We start from the raw sequence: 19801 nt of genomic DNA on the forward strand, positions 1-19801 counted from the left end.
ATCTCTGCAAAAGAACTCCTTGTGCAGCGAAAATGTATGCAGAGCCTGCAAGAAAAGACGCACAGCCTGCACCGCGGTGAGAAAATCACTGCACGCCGAACCGGAACGATGCAGCCCAGCTCCCAGAGAGGAACTCGACGCAGCACCAGCTGTGCGATCAGAAATTTGATGCACAGCCCACTGGATAGATGCAAAGCCGAACCGGAATGACACAACCCGACTTCCTGCGAGAAGAATCGACCCAGCGCCTGCCGTGCAATAGAATTTTCCATATATCACCCACCGTATCGACGCAGCACCTGTGACTTTGTCCTGCACGCCCAGGATTTCTCCGCATCATCCCAGGGGCGTCCGAAAACCCCGCAACCCAAAGAGGATCCCAGTCTACACAACGGAAATCTACACAAAGCCTGCCCTGCATGAAAACTCAAAGACGCATCGTCTGTGTGCGCTGGAAAAATCGACGTACACCTCCCCGGTCCCTTGCAGAGAATTTGAATGTAAACCATGTACTTTGTGCTTGCAAGAGACATTTGTTTCTTTTTAAAGACTAAAGACTTCTTTTATCATTTCCTACAGTGATAATTCAAAGTGAACTTCTCAAACCTTAATCGTTTTGACCTGCATTTAATCAGATAAATATTATATATTTTTCTAAACACTGTGTGGTGTATTTTTGTGGTGTTATACTGTATTATTATTATATGATTTATTGCAAAAATACTTCACACATTGCCTTCTAAGTTAAGCCTGACTGTTCAGTGCCAAGCTACCAGAGGGTGGGCACAGTATAATTTGGATTGTGGGTGACTTACCCTGACTAGAGTGAGGGTCCTTGTTTGGACAGGAGGTAACCTGACTGCCAACCAAAGACCCCATTTTTAACAGATTGTGTAGAGCAAAGGTAAACATAAATAATGCCACAGAGTCTAGAAGTGAAAGCTGTCCAGAATTTTGGACTGTGATATTCACATTTGAGGCAATTGAATTTGCCTTCTGAGGTTTTTCATATTGCTTATGTGTGACATTTCTATAGTTTCAGTATACTTATGTTATGCTGTACAATTTGCACACTACAGCAACTGTTGCACATATTTAATGCTAATGTAAGATATGGGGCAGATTTTAATACTTTTTAATATTTCAACACTACTCATTCACAATTGCTTTATAAACATCTTTCCTTTCTAAAATTTGCTTTACAATGCTTCATTTGGTACTGTTTCTTTAAGACTTTCTGTGTGGGAGAACCCCTAAACATCCTTTCTGCAGGTCAGATTTGCAAGCTTCTCACACTTGCAACATAACACTCATACCACGCTGCATATAACATCATTTCCACGGGTGGGACTGTCCCATTTGTAAACCTATCGAAAGTATCTATTAAGTAGTTTGTGTTGGTAAATAGTTGTCACCCTTCTAAGGATCCATTTTCGTCTTTAAGGACGTTAGACTTTGAGCGCATACTCCTTCTATTTGCTATTTATTATGTAATTATCTTACAATCCACATTCAATATCATAATCATGTGATAGGATGGGTCCTTCCCTTGCTTTAGTAGATAAACTATGATAGCCAAATTAAAATGTAATGGAATCATTCCTCCCCTTAGTATTTGATTGCCTACTCCAAATAACAGATTCAAGAGTAACCCCTTGAATTGTTTATACATTTAATCTGGGAAACCACCACATCCACAGGCCTTTCCATTACACGTTATATCTACTACCTCCAGAATCTCTTCTATTTTACAGAGCCACACAATTATTTCCTATTTTATCTTATACCAACCTGGTTATCGGAAAAAGTTGCCAAACGTTTTCAGCTGTTACATGTTCATCCACTGTTGTTTAGAATAGATCTTCTCATAATGTATAAAATGTTTTAAAAATATCCTGCATTTCTTCGGGTCTGAACACTTTAGCGGCGGTCAGACCGCACTTTTTGACCATGGTGAAAGTGCCATGGTCAGACCGCCAGCACAGCCAGTTTCCCGCCAAGGGAGGGGCTGGCAGTGCCAGCGTTCCTAATCTGCCTTGGCAGCGCTGCTTGCAGTGCCACCCTGGGAATTACGACTCCCCTCCCTGCCAGCTTTAACATGGCGGTAGGAGACGGGGAGACAGGGTACAGGGGGCCACATGGGGGCCCATGCACTTGGCATAGGCCCTCATGGACGGTCCCATTGTGCTTTTTTCTGTCTGCTTAGCAGACAGCGAAAAGCGCAACTGGTGCTGTTACACCCTACGCACCTCAATATTGACGCCAGCTCGCTTGCAAGCTGGTGTCAATGTTGTGAGCTGTTTCCCGCTGACCCAGTGGGATCGGCAAACTCGAAATGAGGGCCTTTGTCTTTCTTTATTGGATTTTTCAAAAAAGTAATTTATTTTCTTTAATCTTTCGCTTGCTTGCCATGCCAGGAGCCTCGCAGAATATTCATTTCCCACCCGATATCATTTTTTAAGGTAAGAATTTTTGTTTTGTTTAACTGAATTTTTCAGTATGTTTTTACAATACATGTCTTTAATCTCTTTCCTTGCTCCCTACTCCCCATTAAGATTGTTAATCCTCAAGGGCAACTAGAGTAATTTGTAAACCTCCTAAATAAAGATCAATTTTTTTCTTCTAGCAACTATTTCTTTCTACTTTTACTGTTCTATACTCTCATTTGATGACGTGCTTATGAGGTTATCCAGCCTCTCCAAATTGATTTAAAGGCATCCAAAATCATAACTTGGTCCGTCACACCCTTACTTACAGAGAAAATTCCTCCAAAAAACATCTCACTGCTTGTACCCATTTGTAGCCTGAGCTTACTGAAGGACTGAATTGTCCTGCCATCCTTTAAGGCAACATCTGTTTATAACTCAATTGCCAGATTGCCTGAGGAACCAGTAGACAACAAATGTTGTTTTATGAGTTTAAATCAAGTTTATACAATGATAATCACTGCCATTTCCTCACTTTGCTTAAGGACTAAAATAGACTTGATTCTATCAACAGCAGGAATCTGATTTTGTGCCATATGATTGAGATGATTGTCTCTGCATGTCTTATGATCCAAACAATTGCCTCTTTTTGTTATATTTATCCTATTATCTTTTTATTGCTCGTAATGGAGCATTTTTTTTGCATGACTTATTTTGACTTTTTATTTGTGACATGGAAAGTTTTTGTCTCATGAAACAAATTTTGCATGTTTGTGTATTTTCCCAATTTTTCTGCTGCTACACCTTTGTGCAGTTTTCTACTCATGCTTGAAACATTTCCTCATAAATGATTGCACTGAAAATAGATACCCCATTTTCTGGACATTTAACTTTGAAACTCTTTTTCTTCTAACATTAAAAGTGGACGTTTTTAGTTTTTTTAAATAAAAGAGTCAGGAAAGACCACATTTTAATGTCATAACCACACGCAGAGAACTTCATGGGGAAGAGATAGTAATCATACTATTTGCAAGAATTAAGGACACTTTGAAAAAGCAAAACTTCACAACTTCATATGAGTTTAAAAAGTAATCAACCAGTGAAAACCTATACTAATCATGGGATCCTAAATCAGGGTTTACTTCAGATTTGTTTTAACAATTATGTTTTAATACTTTCTCTGATATTTAGTAGAATTGATATTGTAATAGGTAAAAGATTATGGGCCATATGTACAAACACATTTTCCCATAGACACAGAATGGGTAAAACCCTTTGCTACATCTGGCCCTATAACCCTTATAGTTTAGCAGACAGGATACTCTGTCACAAACACAACAGTGCATTGTAGCCTATGGTACTTGTGATTTGCTGGAAAGGATATCCATCACATTTTGACCCCAAACTCAAAGTGAGGCACTCGGACTGTATAATTGACCCAAAGGTGACTGAAGGAACAATATTTTATTTTTTAATTGTTGTACTTGCACAAATGGGGAAGTGGATTTTGGGATGACTTGTGGTAACGCTAATTTGATGTTAAAGTTAAGAATGAGTGACAGTGCTTACTTTGAGCCTGTGGTTTCCGGTGGGAAGCACCTGTACTTATTTTTGAGGGCAGGCACTTATTTTTCTGCATGAGGCATTTACCGTGCGCAAAAGACACATATGGGAAAGAAAGCAGAAAGCTGGAAGAGTCAGTTGATGGGGCAGGGAGTGGATGTAAATTGACTGAAGTGGCCGGAGATGGCTCCAGGATTACGCTGCCTCAGTATTCTGTGCTAGCATATTTAATTGCAGCAACCGCGTGTTTCAAAGGAGAGCTTTTGGCACCAGCACATTTTTTTTTTTACAAATTATGCACTGATGAGTGGGTTAATGAAATCAGGAGCAGTGCTTTGAAACACATTTTCACTCTGACAGAGAGCACGACAAGGACACTTTTAGCCAACTGTTGAGCCTGGAAATGGACCTTTGCTATGCTTCTCCATATAACATTTAATTTAAGGTATTAAGGGGCATATTTACAAGCCCCTAGCACCACTGGAGCATCACTTTTTGTAACACTCCAGTAGCACTGTACAGTATTTATAAGGTGGCGTTAAGCCACTTTTTATGTCCTCTTCACACGAAGCACTTTGCGTGGAAGGGACGTGCAATGAGAGTTGCTGTGGGTGTTCCACAGCATCACCCTTTGCATTTTGATGCTGCCCCAGATTTACAAGAAATCATAAATCTGTGGAAGCACCAACGTCTAACACCATCCCAGTGGTGGCATTAGCATGGAGCAACGAGGAGCGATGCTTTCATTTCTCCTTGTTTTTTGCTCTTTCTTTGTGTGCTGCATTCTGCAGCACACATAGAAAGAGCAAATTCCAATTGAAGATTGTTTTTGTGCAGGAAGGTATCCTTCTTGCACAAAAACAATCCTCCCCTCAATGCAGCCATCCTTGCACCAGGGTGCAAAAGTGGGTGCGTCAGCACTAGGCAGCTAATTTAGCGTTGGCGGAGGGATGCGCTGTATTTTTGTAACTACTGCCCATCTCTGCATTTCAGAACTGATGTAGCGTTGCAAGTTTTGGGGGAGCATTGCACCAGTTGTTTGTAAATATGCCCCTTATTATCTATGCCTGAACCAAATAACAACGGAACACATTCCAGGAGTCACAATCTCACAATGTACAGAGGGATCTTAAGAAAATAAGACAAATTTGTTATTTAAGTAGGAGGTGAGCAAAACTGTGTTACCCTTTTCTTGTAGGAGAGGAGGAGGACACTGGGGAATGTGAAGATTCAGTGCTGTGAGGAAGACTTTATTTAAGGTTTTTAATGCCAAGAAAGTGTTTGCTTCCGGTCTGCCTGATGCCTGTGCTTGTCGGTGAACTAATATGGTTGCTTCAATGGAACTGCTTTTTGTGCCATGCGGAAAATTTTGAAAATGACCAAGTTTGAGAGCAGTAACCATTCAAGGGTGAGTAATGCAGAGTAACTGTGATGGTATTACTTTCTTAGTAGAACAGTCAAGCTGCAACAGATCGATGAATGGAGACTTCCAACTCCGACACAATGACTCTCGACAACTGCACAAAATCATTGAACATCATAGGTGAGGTGAGAGAGCCCTGAGAACGTTGAGTAATTCGAAACTCAGGCATTAGAATCCAGGCATTAGAAACTCCAGGCATGAGAGAGATGTGCTTAAGGTTTCAATTAGTACAAATTGGGATCTTCCTGAATGAAAGTAAGACCACTAATGAAAGATCTTCTGTCTGCAACTTATCTGGGCTTGCACTCTTCATAGGAGAATCTCATGGATGGTGATCTCAACGGTTGCTATGAGGATTCAGAGTGTGGTTCTGATATTTAGGCTGCAGCAAGTTCTAATCAGTGATATGGTTACAATTTTCTCCTGGTTCTGCTGTTCCAGGCCTTCAACTTGTACGTCCTTACTTACAGAATTTAGGACCCAATTAGTTTTTGTAGATAGGTACTCCATCACAGACATGATGAATATCCAGCCTGCTTTATTACAGGTGCATTATATCCTCATCCACTTGCAATAATAAAGGCGGTATATCCGTCATGTTTGTGATGGCGTACCCATTCGACAACTTCTAAATAAGGTGCTTAGATCTTTTATTGTGACTACATTTTGTGTAGAAGCCTGGCATGTTTTGGTGTGCACTCACTCACTGGTTGTTGTCCCCTTAAAAAGGAATAATCCCGAATGCCTGTTTTACACTCAAGTGCAGTTCAACTTTGATTACAACACCTGTGATACATGTCCCAACCCTCATCCTTTGATGCTGTAAAGGGGGAAACTGAACACCATCAACTCCTGCTTTCGGTAGAAATCATGTCAGTGGCTGAATGTTAACTCAGAACTGCTCTGTGGTATCAGGTCTGCTCAAAATGTAGCTTCCAACATGTCATGAGTAAAAGATTATTCTTTTAATAAAAGGGTACTTCATTACTTTACTTGTAAGATTTCAGTTCAACTCTTGAACAAGCTCATCCATCATTGAAACTATGCTTTGCAGCTCGCACTATCCACTCACGCCCAACACAGAAGAGACTACACTCCCCCATATTTATAAAATTGTATATAGTGACCACACTTCCTTTGGTGTACCTTGCTCCATTCCTCCAAAGTTATGGCGGAGTATATGAATGCCAACACTCACCAATCTCAATTATACTGCAGTACCATGTGTCACTTCTGCCATCACATCAAGGATTCTCCACTTAATTTACCTAAATGTAAACAACATCTAAGGCTCAAGTAGGCAACATCCATTAGGCAGACAGAATACCGTGTGAATAAATGTGCAACTGTTTCAAATTAGTTGTGTCTAGGGCTCATTTAAATATGCCTGTGTGTTCTTTAAACATAATTATTTTACTGTAGAAATGTGTATGATCAACTGCTACAGACTAACTAATAATATATTTGATGAATTAATGTGTAACTATTTTCAAGAGGTTAGTGGCAGATGGTTTGATTGTTCAAGATAGGATTAAAACGCAAAAAGTGCAACATAACATCTAAAAAATAAATATGTCCATTTCAAATATAAATCATGTATATCTAATCACCTGGTGCCTAACAAAGTATGACGGAATCACAGCATAGATTCAATTGCATTGTATAACAAGGGTCTAGGAGCGTTTGTCAATTGATAATTCAACACTTGTTCTCTTCCAGAAATGTAACTTGTGTCTATCATTTACCCAATCCTCTCAGCACCATGTGTTGATATTCACAAGATGTCTCTGTTTTCTGCTTATACTAGGATAACAACCTGGAGGGACTCCAACACCAACAAATGAAAGAAGATAATGAAACCTGGACAAACACATTTTTTATTCTGGGATTTGGGGGTTGTCAAGAGCTGCAAATTCTTTTTTTTTGTTGCTTTCTGCTGATTTACCTTGTAGCTCTGACTGGAAACCTTCTTATTGTAGCCATTGTCTGTTTGAATACACACTTGCACACACCTATGTATTTCTTCCTCACAAATTTGTCATGTCTAGACATAATTTGCACAACACTTGTTTTCCCAAGAATGCTGACCAGCTTTTTTTTGGGTGGCTCATATGTTTCTCGCTCAGAATGCCTGCTGCAAATGTATTGCTTCCATAGCATGCTGTCTACAGAATGCATCCTGCTTGCAGTCATGGCTTTTGATCGCTATGTGGCCATTTGCAATCCACTACGCTACTCAACCATCATGAATACAAATATGTGCATCTTGTTGGCTGCAGGAACATGGTTAGTTGGACTTCTAGAAGTAATGCCATATACTGTACTCATTTCTAGATTTTCCTTCTGTGGGTCCCACACAATCAACCACTTCCTATGTGACATGACACCTTTATTGAAACTTTCATGTACAAGTACTCAAACTATTATTACCCTTACCTACATCCTTGGTCCTTTAGGAGGGGTGGTGCCTTTTGGTCTCATTGCTGTATCTTACATCAAGATCATCTCTTCCATCTTAAAAATACAGTCTACAGAAGGAAGGCAAAAGGCTTTCTCCACATGTGCTTCTCACCTCACTGTGGTTATTTTATACTATGTATCCCTCTGTTTTACATACATGCGACCAGCATCAACATACTCAAAGTACAATGACAAACTCATGTCTTTGTTATATATTGCTGTTACTCCTCTGTGTAACCCCATCATATACAGTCTGAAAAACAAAGAGTTTAAAAAAGCCATAAGAAAAAGTAAAATTATGGCATAAAATGTAAAACCTGAAAAATATCTGTTTCATTTTTTATGGTCAGAAGAGTTGAAGAATGTTAATAATAAATGGTAGTTACTAAAGAGAATTTGACATGCTTTAATATTGATCTCAGTTTGATTGGCATACCTTGAATAAGATTCCATGTTTATCTTCAAAATAAGATTTTGTTTTCAGAATGGAGCTACGTTACCAATTTTCGTTCTCAAGCCTGCAATGTAAGTATTAAGGGGCTAATACGAGGCTGGCGGGCCTACCGCCAGCCCGCCAGCCCGCCAGCCCCATGAGGAGGAGACCACCGCAAAACTGGCATTCTTCACCCGGCCCTCTTACGATGCTTCCACTGGGCTGACCAATGAAAACTTCCATATTAGGAGGTTTCCGCCGGTCAGCCCAGTTGAAATAGTGAAGCAACATTGGCCTTGCCTCCTCATAGAGCTGAGGCCAATGCCGTCACACAGAGGGGGCCCCCAGCGTCCTCGGAATGGGCACTGTCTGTGATATCAGACAGTAAGCATTCCAAGGGTGTGAGGCAGGGAGGCCCCTGCACTACCCACACCCCCACTGTGATTGATTGCATAATTTATAATGTGCATAGTTACCGACATGGTTTCCCAGCGCTAACCAGAATTACAGGTAGCAGTGTACAAGCACCTTCAAGAACAGGGATTTATAAACCTGCATGTTGGAACAGGTACGTTTTCAGCAATTTCCGGAATGCTGAAAGAGAATTACATTCTTTCAAGGTTCATGGGAGATCATTCCAAAGTTTAGGTCCTGGAAAACAGAAGGACCGGTCTCCTTGGTGAACTTCCTTTATTCTAGGCATGACAGATAAATTCTGATGGCTTGACCTAAGAGTTTGCACAGCGAATAGTTGGCAACTAAAGACCTCATATAAACACTGCTGGCCCCCAGCAGTGCCTTTCCGCCAGCCTTTTCATGGCAGGGACCCTTCTCTTTATGAGAGGAGTCAAAAAGAGTCTCTGGAATGCACTTCTTAGTCTAACAACGACATTTATTATATCATTTCGCAAGGCTTGTGAAGGAAGGTCAGTATAACCGAAAGTGCACTTTTAAAATGGGCAACAATAAAGTGAGAACATGTACAAAGAATCTTCAACCTATATACAGCAAATATATGCATGCAAAGATACAAACACCTATATTGATATATATATATTCATACACAATGCAAAGCAAATAATTAGTAAAAATTAATCACTGTGGGACCTATCTGGTGCTTCATCCTTCTCCTGCCAGCAAGTTGTTGACCCTGGTGCGACTGCAACGAGAAAGTGAGAAATCTACCCTCACAGAAAATGTATCAGGCATTCGATGTCTCAATCCTGATTGAGTTATCTAAATCTCTCACTGTTGAACTGGGTCTCTTATATACCTTAGATACCTTAAACAAGCGAGGAAGGAGATTTCTAGAAAGCCCCTCCCGCTCCACAAGAAGATTTAAAAAATGCTGGCTACTTTAGGTCAGTTTTGAAAGAAACCGGTTGGAACTGGCCAGTTTCCCAAGGTGTCTCTCCCAAAACTAAACCATTCCCTGCTGTACCATAAACATAATTCTAGTACATCCTTATCTTGCTGACTGACTCCTCCACATTATGTCCTAGCCCTTTGGTGAGAAAAAAACACGCAGACACGCAGAATAGAAAACACATTGCATAACATGTTTTGTATGGAAAAACGTGGCGGTGAAGCTAAGGCTAAGCTAAATAAAAAATGGAGTCTGTAACTTCTGGCTGCTAATGTGACAGTGGACAGCTAAGCCAAGTGCAAAGTGGTGCGACACGGAGTCAGTGGTCAAAACACAAATATCACTACACTCCGTCCTTTGACCACTGACTCGTGTAGTCTATAGGTTTAAAATCAACTTTTTTCAATCTAAACATTGCAAGCAGATTAGGAATACATTGTACACAGCAACATAATGATATAATAAGATCTAATACCACGAAAATTCCACCCAAAACATTACGTAATTGTCTCAAATCAGGTAACCACTGAAACAACCAGTTCCACCATCCCTGATCCACATCCTGTTTTACCCCTTTCACTAATGCATGTAGTATATAAATGTGGGCCTGGATAGATTTAGAGTGGTCAGAAAGGTTAAAACAACAAATGCCTTCAATTTCTGTACAACCATGATTATGTTTCAACAAAAGATAGTCTATAGCAGCCCTGTTTTGTAATGCAGCTTTTTTAGTACCAGGCACATCTAATAAAAATTTAGAAAAGCAATAGAAGTATGGTTAATGTTTTTAACCATTAGACATGCTAACTTATTAATCATTCTAGTATTGTATACATCTAAACCAGGGATACCTACAATAGAAAGACTTAGGCCCTCATTACAACCCTGGCAGTCGGTTTTAAGGCAGCGGTAATACCACCAACAAGCCAGTGGAGAACAAAATGGAATCAAGGCCATGGCGGAAACCGCCAACATAGACAGCCACTTTAACACTCCAACCGCCACGGCGGTAGAATCAAACACCGCGGCAGTATCCGCCAACAGACAGGCAGAAGACAAGGTTCTGCCCACTGTATTACAACACGCCTATCCGCCACCTTTTCCGGGGCAGTACCAATGCCTTTAAAAGCATGGCGGAAACAAAACTTGGAATGGAAACCCCTCACCTTTCGACATTTTACGAACAACCAGGATGCCATGGAGCCCGAACTAAAGGTCCTGCCCATGCTGGTCTACCTCCTCTTGTATCAGGAGCAGCAAAGACGCCGGCAACGACCACAGTGAGTACTGCACCTAGCACACAGGGCAGGGGGGAGGGAAAAGAGAGTGACACACACACGCAACACGCAACACCCCCACCCCTCACCAACACCATACACACATACACATGCAGCAACATCACATATACACCCCGTCACTCCCTGGAAGAATGCAAGGAGCAAAGGAAATGATTGTAACGAGTGTAATCAATAAAAATCAGATAGGCCAAATTCAAAAATCTGTATATACAAATATGTACACCAACTACACAAGTCCGGATAGTAATGAATTCATTGTCTGTGGATAAGTGTCCCAAAATGCATGGGCTAAACTCGAAACGGAGAGAACACTGCAGGGGCATCAGATGGAAAATCAACAGGCACCTCAGGGGGAGGGGGGCACCTCAGCCTGATGAATGGACGACGCCACTGCTCCACGAGGGGGCTCCATGCCCACTGATTGGTCCTGGGGAGTGCAAAGCCACAGTCTCTCAAGTCTCTCCAGTGAGTGATTTGCCCACTGCTGTATCCTGGGGAGTGCAAAGCCACAGTCTCTCAAGTCTCTCCAGTGGGTGGTTTGCCCACTGCTGTATCCTGGGGTGTGCAAAGCCACAGTCTCTCAAATGGATAACAGTCTCCACTGGTTCTGGAGGGGGCTTGGTGCCCAGAGTGCTTCATCCTGCCAAGGACTGGGGTAGTGGATGTGATTCTCCACTGGTTCTGGAGGGGGCTTGGTGCCCAGAGTGCTTCATCCTGCCAAGGACTGAGGTAGTGGATGTGAATCTCCACTGGTTCAGGAGAGGGCTTGGTGCCCAGAGTGCTTCATCCTGCCAAGGACTGGGGTAGTGGATGTGAATCTCCACTGGTTCTGGAGGGGGCTTGCTGCTCAGAGTGCTTCATCCTGCCAAGGATTGGGGTAGTGGATGTGAATCTCCACTGGTTCTGGAGGGGGCTTGCTGCTCAGAGTGCTTCATCCTGCCAAGGACTGGGGTAGTGGATGTGAATCTCCACTGGTTCTGGAGGGGGATTGCTGCTCAGAGTGCTTCATCCTGCCAAGGACTGGGGTAGTGGATGTGAATCTCCACTGGTTCTGGAGGGGGCTTGCTGCTCAGAGGGCTTCATCCTGCCAAGGACTGGGGTAGTGGATGTGAATCTCCACTGGTTCTGGAGGGGGCTTGGTGCCCAGAATGCTTCATCCTGCCAAGGACTGGGGTAGTGTGTGTGAATCTCCACTGGTTCTGGAGGGGGCCTGGTGCCCAGAGTGCTTCACATGCAGTGTGACAGGTCCCATTCCCTCACCTGGGTGTGTGTGCCACGGGATTGCCTAGGAACAGGTAGCATGATACTCCATGGAGGCAGAGACACACTCCACCCTGCTGCGACTTCGCCTTCCAACTGCTGGTACAAACAGTGCTGGGAGTCATGCCTCATGTACGCTTGGCAGGGTCCAGGATATCTCCTGCAGCCCACTGGGGATGATTGCCATGTCAGCTCTGGTGGCACTGTCTGAGCACATCGTGGGTCTGAGGGCGGTGGTTGCGGTGGTGTCTGTGGCAGAGGTGCTGGCGGTGGTGCATGTGTCTGCACCAGTTGAGGGATACAGCAGGACATCTCCTGCAGCCTCGGATGGCTGCCCACTGGGGATGATGCTGGGGACTGTTGGTGAGGCAGCAGACGTGCAGGTGGCGGTGCAGGTGGCGGTGTCCACCGCTGTCCTGGTTGATGTTGTGGTTGACAGAAGGGATGACTCTGGTCCCTTAGCTGGAGCTTCCTTGCCATATCCTGACCTGCTCTTCAGGTAGTTTCCCTTCCCCACCTTTGATGTCGCTGCTGGTGCCTTGCCACTGTCCCCTTTTAGCTTTGTGGAGCCCTTTCTAGCTGGTAGGTGCGGCTTCTCCCTCCGGCATGTGGGCACCTTCTTCACCTTGGCAGGTGGCGGAATGGCCTGCTCCTTGGCCTCGCTAGGTGGCACACTGGCAGCCCTGATGGGTGGCACCCGCGATGTGGCCAGACTTGCTGTCACCACTGGGCTGGAGTATTTGGTTGCTGAGGTGCTGGGCTGGGCCCTGGACAGCCTTGCCATAGGGGAAAGACGGGGGGAGGTGTAGGGAAGAGGTCAAAGTTAGCCAGGAAGAGTTTCTTAGACACACTGGGAAGGGGAGATGGAGGGTGGTTTGGGAGTGGAGGAAGAGGTAGTGGTTGTAGGAGGAGTACATTTGCCGATTTTGGGTGAAAGTGCATGGGCCGGCGGCTGTTGTGAGGTGGATGGCGGTTGGGTGGGTGTGTGCCTGCGTTTGTGTAGTTTGGGAGGAGGGCTCATAGACACACTGGGAGAGGACACAGGGGATGTGTGAATGGTAGTGGGGGTGGTGATTGCACGTGAGCGGTGTGTGGTGATGGGCGTGCTGGTGATGGAGGTAGTGGCTGAGGATGTAGTGTATGCAGGTGTGAGTGGAGATGAGACAGGGAGGGAGGAGGAGGACGTGGAGGAGAGGGACACAGTGGAGGCAGTGGATGTTGGTGTGTCTGCATGGCGATGGTGCTTGTGTGAGTGCCGGTGGGATGTGTGGTGCTTATGTTTGCCATGTCCACTTTTGTGTGTTGATGAGTGTGCATGCTGGTCTGATGGTATTCTTGGGATAGGCTGAGGTACAGGGGATTGGGTCTGGGTGGAGGAAGTTGGAGAGGGGAGGCTGGACACAGGGACAATGGCTGTCATCAGTGCGGAGGCCAGAGCCTGAAATGCTCTCTGTTGCCCTCCAGGTAAGCATTTGTTTGCTGCTAATGCCTCTCAACACCCTGGATGGCATTCAAAATGGTAGATTTCCCAACACTGAGGGATCTCAGGAGGTCAATAGCCTTCTCACTGAGGGCAGCAGGGCTGAATGGGGCAGGGGCTGAGGTGCCTGAGGGCGAAGGAGATGCCCACCCTCCTGGGTGAGGGGGCACTGGAAACTCGATGAGGGGCTGCTGGGAGGGCGGTGCTGGTAGGGGGGGTGGCGGTTGTACCTGTTGATGCAGTGGGCACAGAGGTGCCAGCCACCACAAGGGAGCTCCCATCAGAGGAGGAGTCGCTGGTTTCTTCTCTTGTCCCCGTCGTGGAGCTCCCCTCACCCTCTGTCCCACTGGTGCCTTCAAACTCTGTTATTTCACCCTCCAGGGCCATGTGGGATGCAGCTCCCTCCTGCTCCAGTGCCACTGCTCCTCCACCAGATGATGCTAATGCACGCAAGGACAGGGTGACAAAACAAAAAGGGGGGGAAGACAGAAGAGACATATGGTCAATGCATGCAACACCACTACCGTTGGCAGACACAACACACAGGGTGCAGCCCTTTGCACTAAGCCATGCACTGACAGGGCAGGGGAAAAGCACATGCCCATAGGGGACACTGTTGAGAACCATATTATGCACAGCTGGAAGCCATAGGAGCCTAACTAGGTGTAGAGGGCAAATGCCACCTTTGGGTTTGGACAGGGAATGAGGCTGCAAATCTATGGATCTACCTTTGGGCGTCTACCCTGGCCTAGGGGAACCCACAGCCCACCTCCCCCACCCAGACACCTCATAATGTGCGCAGAGTCAGCTGAATGAGAGTGTACTCACCCCCTTGTGGCTGCTGTGATGCCCTAAAGCGCCCATCCAACTCTGGATATGCCACTGCCATGATGCGACCGGTCATGATGCGACGGGCACCCCTTCCGCGTTAGGAGGCCATCCCCAGCTGGGCCTCCACCATCTTCTTGGTTCAGCGGCGCAGGTCCTCCCATCTTTTCCAGCAGTGGGTGCTCCGTCTATGGTAGACCCCCAGCGTCCACACTTCCTTGGCGATGGCATGCCAAATCCCGTTCTTCAGGTGGGCGCTGACCTAGAGGAAAAGTGAAGTTATAATGGATGTTACTCTCCCGTACAGTTATTCTCACACATTGGCCACAAACCTCCCACCCTGGCCCAGACATACATACACACACCATCCTCACATCTGGCCTGTCCCCCCCTTCTCTTCCATCCACGACACTTCACACAATCATGTGCCATCCACCATGCACACAGTTTACTCACCTGTTTGTCTGGAGGACCGTACAGTTGCGTGTACGGGGGAGGACCCCATCCACCAGTTTCTCCAACTCCTCCGCAGTGAAGGCAGGGGCCCTTTCTCCAGTCACTCGTGTCATTGTCGCTTCCAGACACAGGTCACAGCAGCACTTGCAGTGTAGGTCCTCTCCTGTTGAAGCTCAGGTATCAAGTGAGGGAACTGATGGAAAATGTCAGTCACGTCCGCAGTGGTGAGTACCGTCACCGCCGGTGTACATCGTCATTGGCTCCTGGAACCCATAGGGCCCAATGATAACCAATGCTGAATTGCACCACGGTCTTCGACCGCCTACTGCGACGTTGTACAACGCCAGCGCAGTTAACTCGTTTCCCCTTGTCCCAACTTCACTAATGTGCTAAACAGCCTTGTGAAACCTATGTGTTGTATGACCCTCTGCTCACCGTTCTCCTCCATAGGGCCCGTCTGCTGGGGCGGGTGATGAGATGGTGGCATCCTCCGGTGTACAGACCCCTGGTGGACCTGTTGACAATGGAAGACAGACACATAATTATCACTTACAGACTTGATTGTGCAACAATCCAGGAACTGTGTGCCCAGTTGGAGCCTGATCTGATGTCAGCTATCCGCATTCCCACAGGAATACCTCCTCTAGTGCAAGTCCTGTCAGTACTCCATTTCCTGGCCAGTGGGTCTTTTCAAACAACAGTAGACATGGCATTAGGGATGTCCTAGCCAATGTTCTCAGACGTGTTGTCCAGAGTGTTATCTGCACTGCTGAAACACATGCGCAGCTACATCGTTTTCCCTCAGGTGGAGGATTTAGGCACAGTGAAAGGTAACTTCTATGCCCTGGGACATATCCCCAACAGCATTGGTGCCATTGATGGTACACATGTGGCATTTGTCCCCCCTGCAGGAATGAACAGGTGTACAGAAACTGTAAAAGCTACCATTCTATGAATGTGCAGATGGTGTGTTTGGCAGATCAGTACATCTCCCATGTGAATGCCAAGGATCCTGGCTCAGTGCATGATGCCTACATTTTGAGGAATAGCAGCATCCCTTATGTGATAGGGCAACTCCAGAGGCACTGGGTGTGGCTAATAGGTGAGCCTAAAGTCCTCACACAGTTTAATTTGCTGTCTGGGTATGTGAGATTCCTTAATGTTTGGAGGATGTCTAACAGTTGTCCCTCGATATTTGCAGGCGACTCTGGTTACCCCAACCTGTCATGGCTACTGACCCCAGTGAGGAATCCCAGGACAAGGGCAGAGGAACGCTACAATGAGGCACATGGGCGAACTAGGAGGATAATAGAGTGCACCTTCGGCCTCCTGAAGGCCAGATTCCGGTGCCTCCATCTGACAGGAGGATCCCTATACTACTCACCGAAGAAGGTTTGCTAGATCATCGTGGCCTGCTGTATGTTGCACAACCTGGTATTGCGACGCCAGGTGCCTTTTCTGCAGGAGGATGGGCCGGATGGTGGTCTTGTGGCAGCGTGGAGCCTGTGGACAGTGAAGAAGAGGAGGCAGAAGAAGAAGATGTGGACAACCAAAACAACATCATCATGCAATACTTCCAGTGAGACACAGGTAAGAGGATGGACCTAGCATAAATCTGCCTTTTTACCTCTGTGTATGGATCCTGACTTGTCACTTTTCCTTTACATTTCACAGATCTGGGTCCCAATTTGTGCCCTCTGCTATGTTAATGGCTGGCCTACAGCTGTGTAACATTGGTATGTGAACAAGTACATTGACATTGCTATATTTCAAAAATGTTGCAATTACATATTTGTGAAAGCACAGACTGACTCCAGATTGTTTTATGATTCAAGGGTATTTAGTTATGTGCTAATAAGTGGGGGGGGGGTGCAATGGGCTGGAGTGATGGTGGAGGAATGTCCATGGCAGAGTCCAGTCTCTTGGTCTAACAGGTGCATTGTCCAATGGGGCGTAGGAAGGGGAGCAATAGCAGTTTAAGGTGGACAGGGTGACAGAGTGGGATAGAAGGGTGACATTCAGGAGGGTCTTATTTCCTGGTGGGGGTCTTGGCAATGTTCTCTGTCTTGTTCCTGGATCTCAGGGACCGTTTGTGGGGTGGTTCTCCTTCTGCAGGGGGTGGGGTGCTGGTGGCCTGTTGTTCCTGTGGTGGTGCCTCCTGTCCACTAGTGCTGACTGAGTTGGAGGGCTGTTCATCCTCCAGGCTGGTGGCAGGGGCCAGTTTGTGTCCCACTGTGTCCCTCATGGTGTTAACAAGGTCTGCCAGCACCCCTGCAATGGTGACCAGGGTGGTGTTAATGGACTTCAAGTCCTCCCTGATCCCCAGGTAGTGTTCCTCCTGCAGCCGCTGGATCTCCTGAAACTTGGGCAGTACCGTGCCCATGGTCTCCTGGGAATGGTGGTATGCTCCCATGATGCTGGAGAGTGCCTCGTGGAATGTCGGTTCCCTGGGCCTGTCCTCCCCCTGTCACACAGCAGTCCTCCCAGCTTCCCTGTTATCCTGTGTCTTTGTCCCTTGAACCGTGTGCCCACTGCCACTGACCCCAGGTCCCTGATTTTCTTGGGTTGGTGGGTTTGCCTGGGTTCCCTGTAGTGGCAGACACACTGCTGATTGACGTGTCCTGGGGACAAAGGGAGTTGCCCGCTGGGTGGGTGCTGTGGTGGTGTTTCCTGAGGGGGGAGGGTCTGTGGTGGGTTGGGATGGTGGCAGGGGAACCGACTGTCCAGAGGTCCCTGATGGGCCGGGCTGGTCATCTTGATCCAGGCGTGCAGAGCAGCTATCATCACTGTGGGCCTCTTCTGTGGGGGGACTGGATATGTCTGGCACCTCCTGTCCGGTGACGTTGAGTATGGGTCCTGTTGGGGGTATACATGCATAGTTTTAGTATCTGTATGTGTCATCTTGGGCATTGGGTGAGGTACCCTCTACTCCTGTGCTTGCATCATTGTGTTTGCCCTTTTGTGATAGTTGGTTTGGGGTCTGCGTGGGTATCTGTACTGGACATGCTTTGGTGATGGTGGTCCACGCATAGGTGTTGCATGCAGGGCCTTGGTATAGAGATGTGTGGGTTGTGATAGTGGGACATATGTGAGATGATGGAGTGATGGGAGTGAGGGTAAGGGTAGAGGTATGTGATGGCATGCAGGTGGGGTGGGGGGGATATGGTAATAAAGATTTGCCTTACCAGAGTCCAGTCCTCCTGCTACTTTTGCGAGGCCCTCAGTATGCAGTGTTGCCAAGACTTGCTCCTCCCATGTTGTTAGTTGTGGGGGAGGAGGTAGGCGTCCACCGCCAGTCCTCTGTACAGCAATCTGGTGTCTTGATACGACAGAACGCACCTTCCCCCATATGTCATTCCACCTCATCCCGTGTTCTTGGATGATGTCCCACTGCGTCGACGATTCTCCGCCATAGCTCCATCTTCCTTGCAATGGAGGTGTGCTGCACCTGTGATCCGAAAAGCTGTGGCTCTACCCGGATGATTTCCTCCACCATTACCCTGAGCTCCTCCTCTGAAAACCTGGGGTGTCCCTGAGGTGCCATGAAGTGGTGTGGGTGATGTGTGAGGTGCTGTCTGTTGTGATGTGTGAGGGGATGTGTTGGTGTGTATTGTTTGAGGTGCGTGGATGTTGCATGGGTGAATGTGTTGTGTGTCTGTGGATGCTGGTGTTGTGTTTGTTAATCTCTCTCTCTGGGCTCCTTCCAAATTTGTTCATTGTAAGGGTTTATGGTTAATGTGGGTGGGTGTTTTGTAGTGTTGTGGGTGTGTGTGTGTGTATGTGTCCCAGGTGTGTGTATTTTGAATTGTCCAATGTGGTTGTGTTTTGTAAATGTGTGTGTAGTTTGAGCACGGTGGTGTGTACCGCCTATGGATTAACGCGGTTGACAGACCTCTGCGTTGATTCATGGGTCGTGATAGTGTGGGCGTACTTTTGTTGGCGTAACGGTGTAGGTTTTGGTATCTCCAGTCTATCACTGACCTTTGGTGTGGCGGACTTCTGTGGATGTCTGTATTGTGGCGGATTCCAAGATGTGGGTTGTAATACCTGTAGCAGAATTTACTGCCAGGGTTGTAATGAGGGCCTCAAGCTTAGATATTCTGATTGGGATAATAATTTAATATCTGAATCATAATCTTCACTTAATTGCATAGTGTCTCTAGGATAACAAGTATGTTTAGAATTGGATGGAAACATCATGAGTCCCAGGCGTGTAAAAGTACACGGTCCGCCTGTTACATTAGCTGCAATGTAGGTAAAAGTGAGTTTTCCACAAGAGAACAGCCAGCCAACTGCCAACTTAACATGTTTAATGTGACTGGCAGCAGTCTCTAGATGATGACAAGCCATGTGATTTGTCATGTTTTTACAATGTCGGTCCATTCGGTAAAAGCACAAAACTCGGTGTTCCCACGGTATGTTTTGAGAAGTTGATGTTTTCTTTTCTAAACGCAATTGAATGCATTTTCCACGTCACAGGAATTGCAGGACATGTAGTAACACACAGCACCGGTAGTAATATTGTATGTAATTATCTGAGTGAGATTGTCCCACGTCTCATTGGTTGTTTCCCGACAGTCCCTGCAATACTCTTAGGGACTGAAGTGGGTTTTCATATGTTCTTGCACATCTGTATACTGGTTAGTGGCATTGAAAATTCCTAACAAAATGCTTGTTGTTGTTGGTATGGCGATCAAACATGTTGACAAAACATCCACAGTGCTTCTCATGGCGCCCATGCAGAAATCAGATCTGTTGAGCACTGTTTGAGCCAAATGAATCCAAATATTGTCATTCAGATGCAGTAA

General features: G+C 46.0%; 1 protein-coding gene across 2 annotated transcripts in view; it reads left to right on the top strand.

The window, feature by feature from the left end:
• LOC138303594 (olfactory receptor 5V1-like) overlaps positions 1–8248 on the top strand; it is a 47386-nt gene extending 39138 nt beyond the window's left edge. The window contains exons 1-2 of one of the 2 annotated variants that reach the window (XM_069242870.1): positions 5185–5397; positions 7220–8248. In XM_069242870.1, the coding sequence (XP_069098971.1) occupies positions 5347–5397; positions 7220–8179 (1011 nt within the window). In that variant the 5' untranslated portion in view covers positions 5185–5346 and the 3' untranslated portion in view covers positions 8180–8248. Of the gene's footprint in view, positions 1–5184; positions 5398–7219 lie in introns of those variants that run through there. The other variant, XM_069242871.1, reaches the window with a different exon arrangement.
• The last annotated feature ends 11553 nt before the right edge of the window (positions 8249–19801 follow it).

Source organism: Pleurodeles waltl, chromosome 7 (assembly GCF_031143425.1).
Source record: "Pleurodeles waltl isolate 20211129_DDA chromosome 7, aPleWal1.hap1.20221129, whole genome shotgun sequence".
NCBI classification, from domain to species: domain Eukaryota; kingdom Metazoa; phylum Chordata; class Amphibia; order Caudata; family Salamandridae; genus Pleurodeles; species Pleurodeles waltl.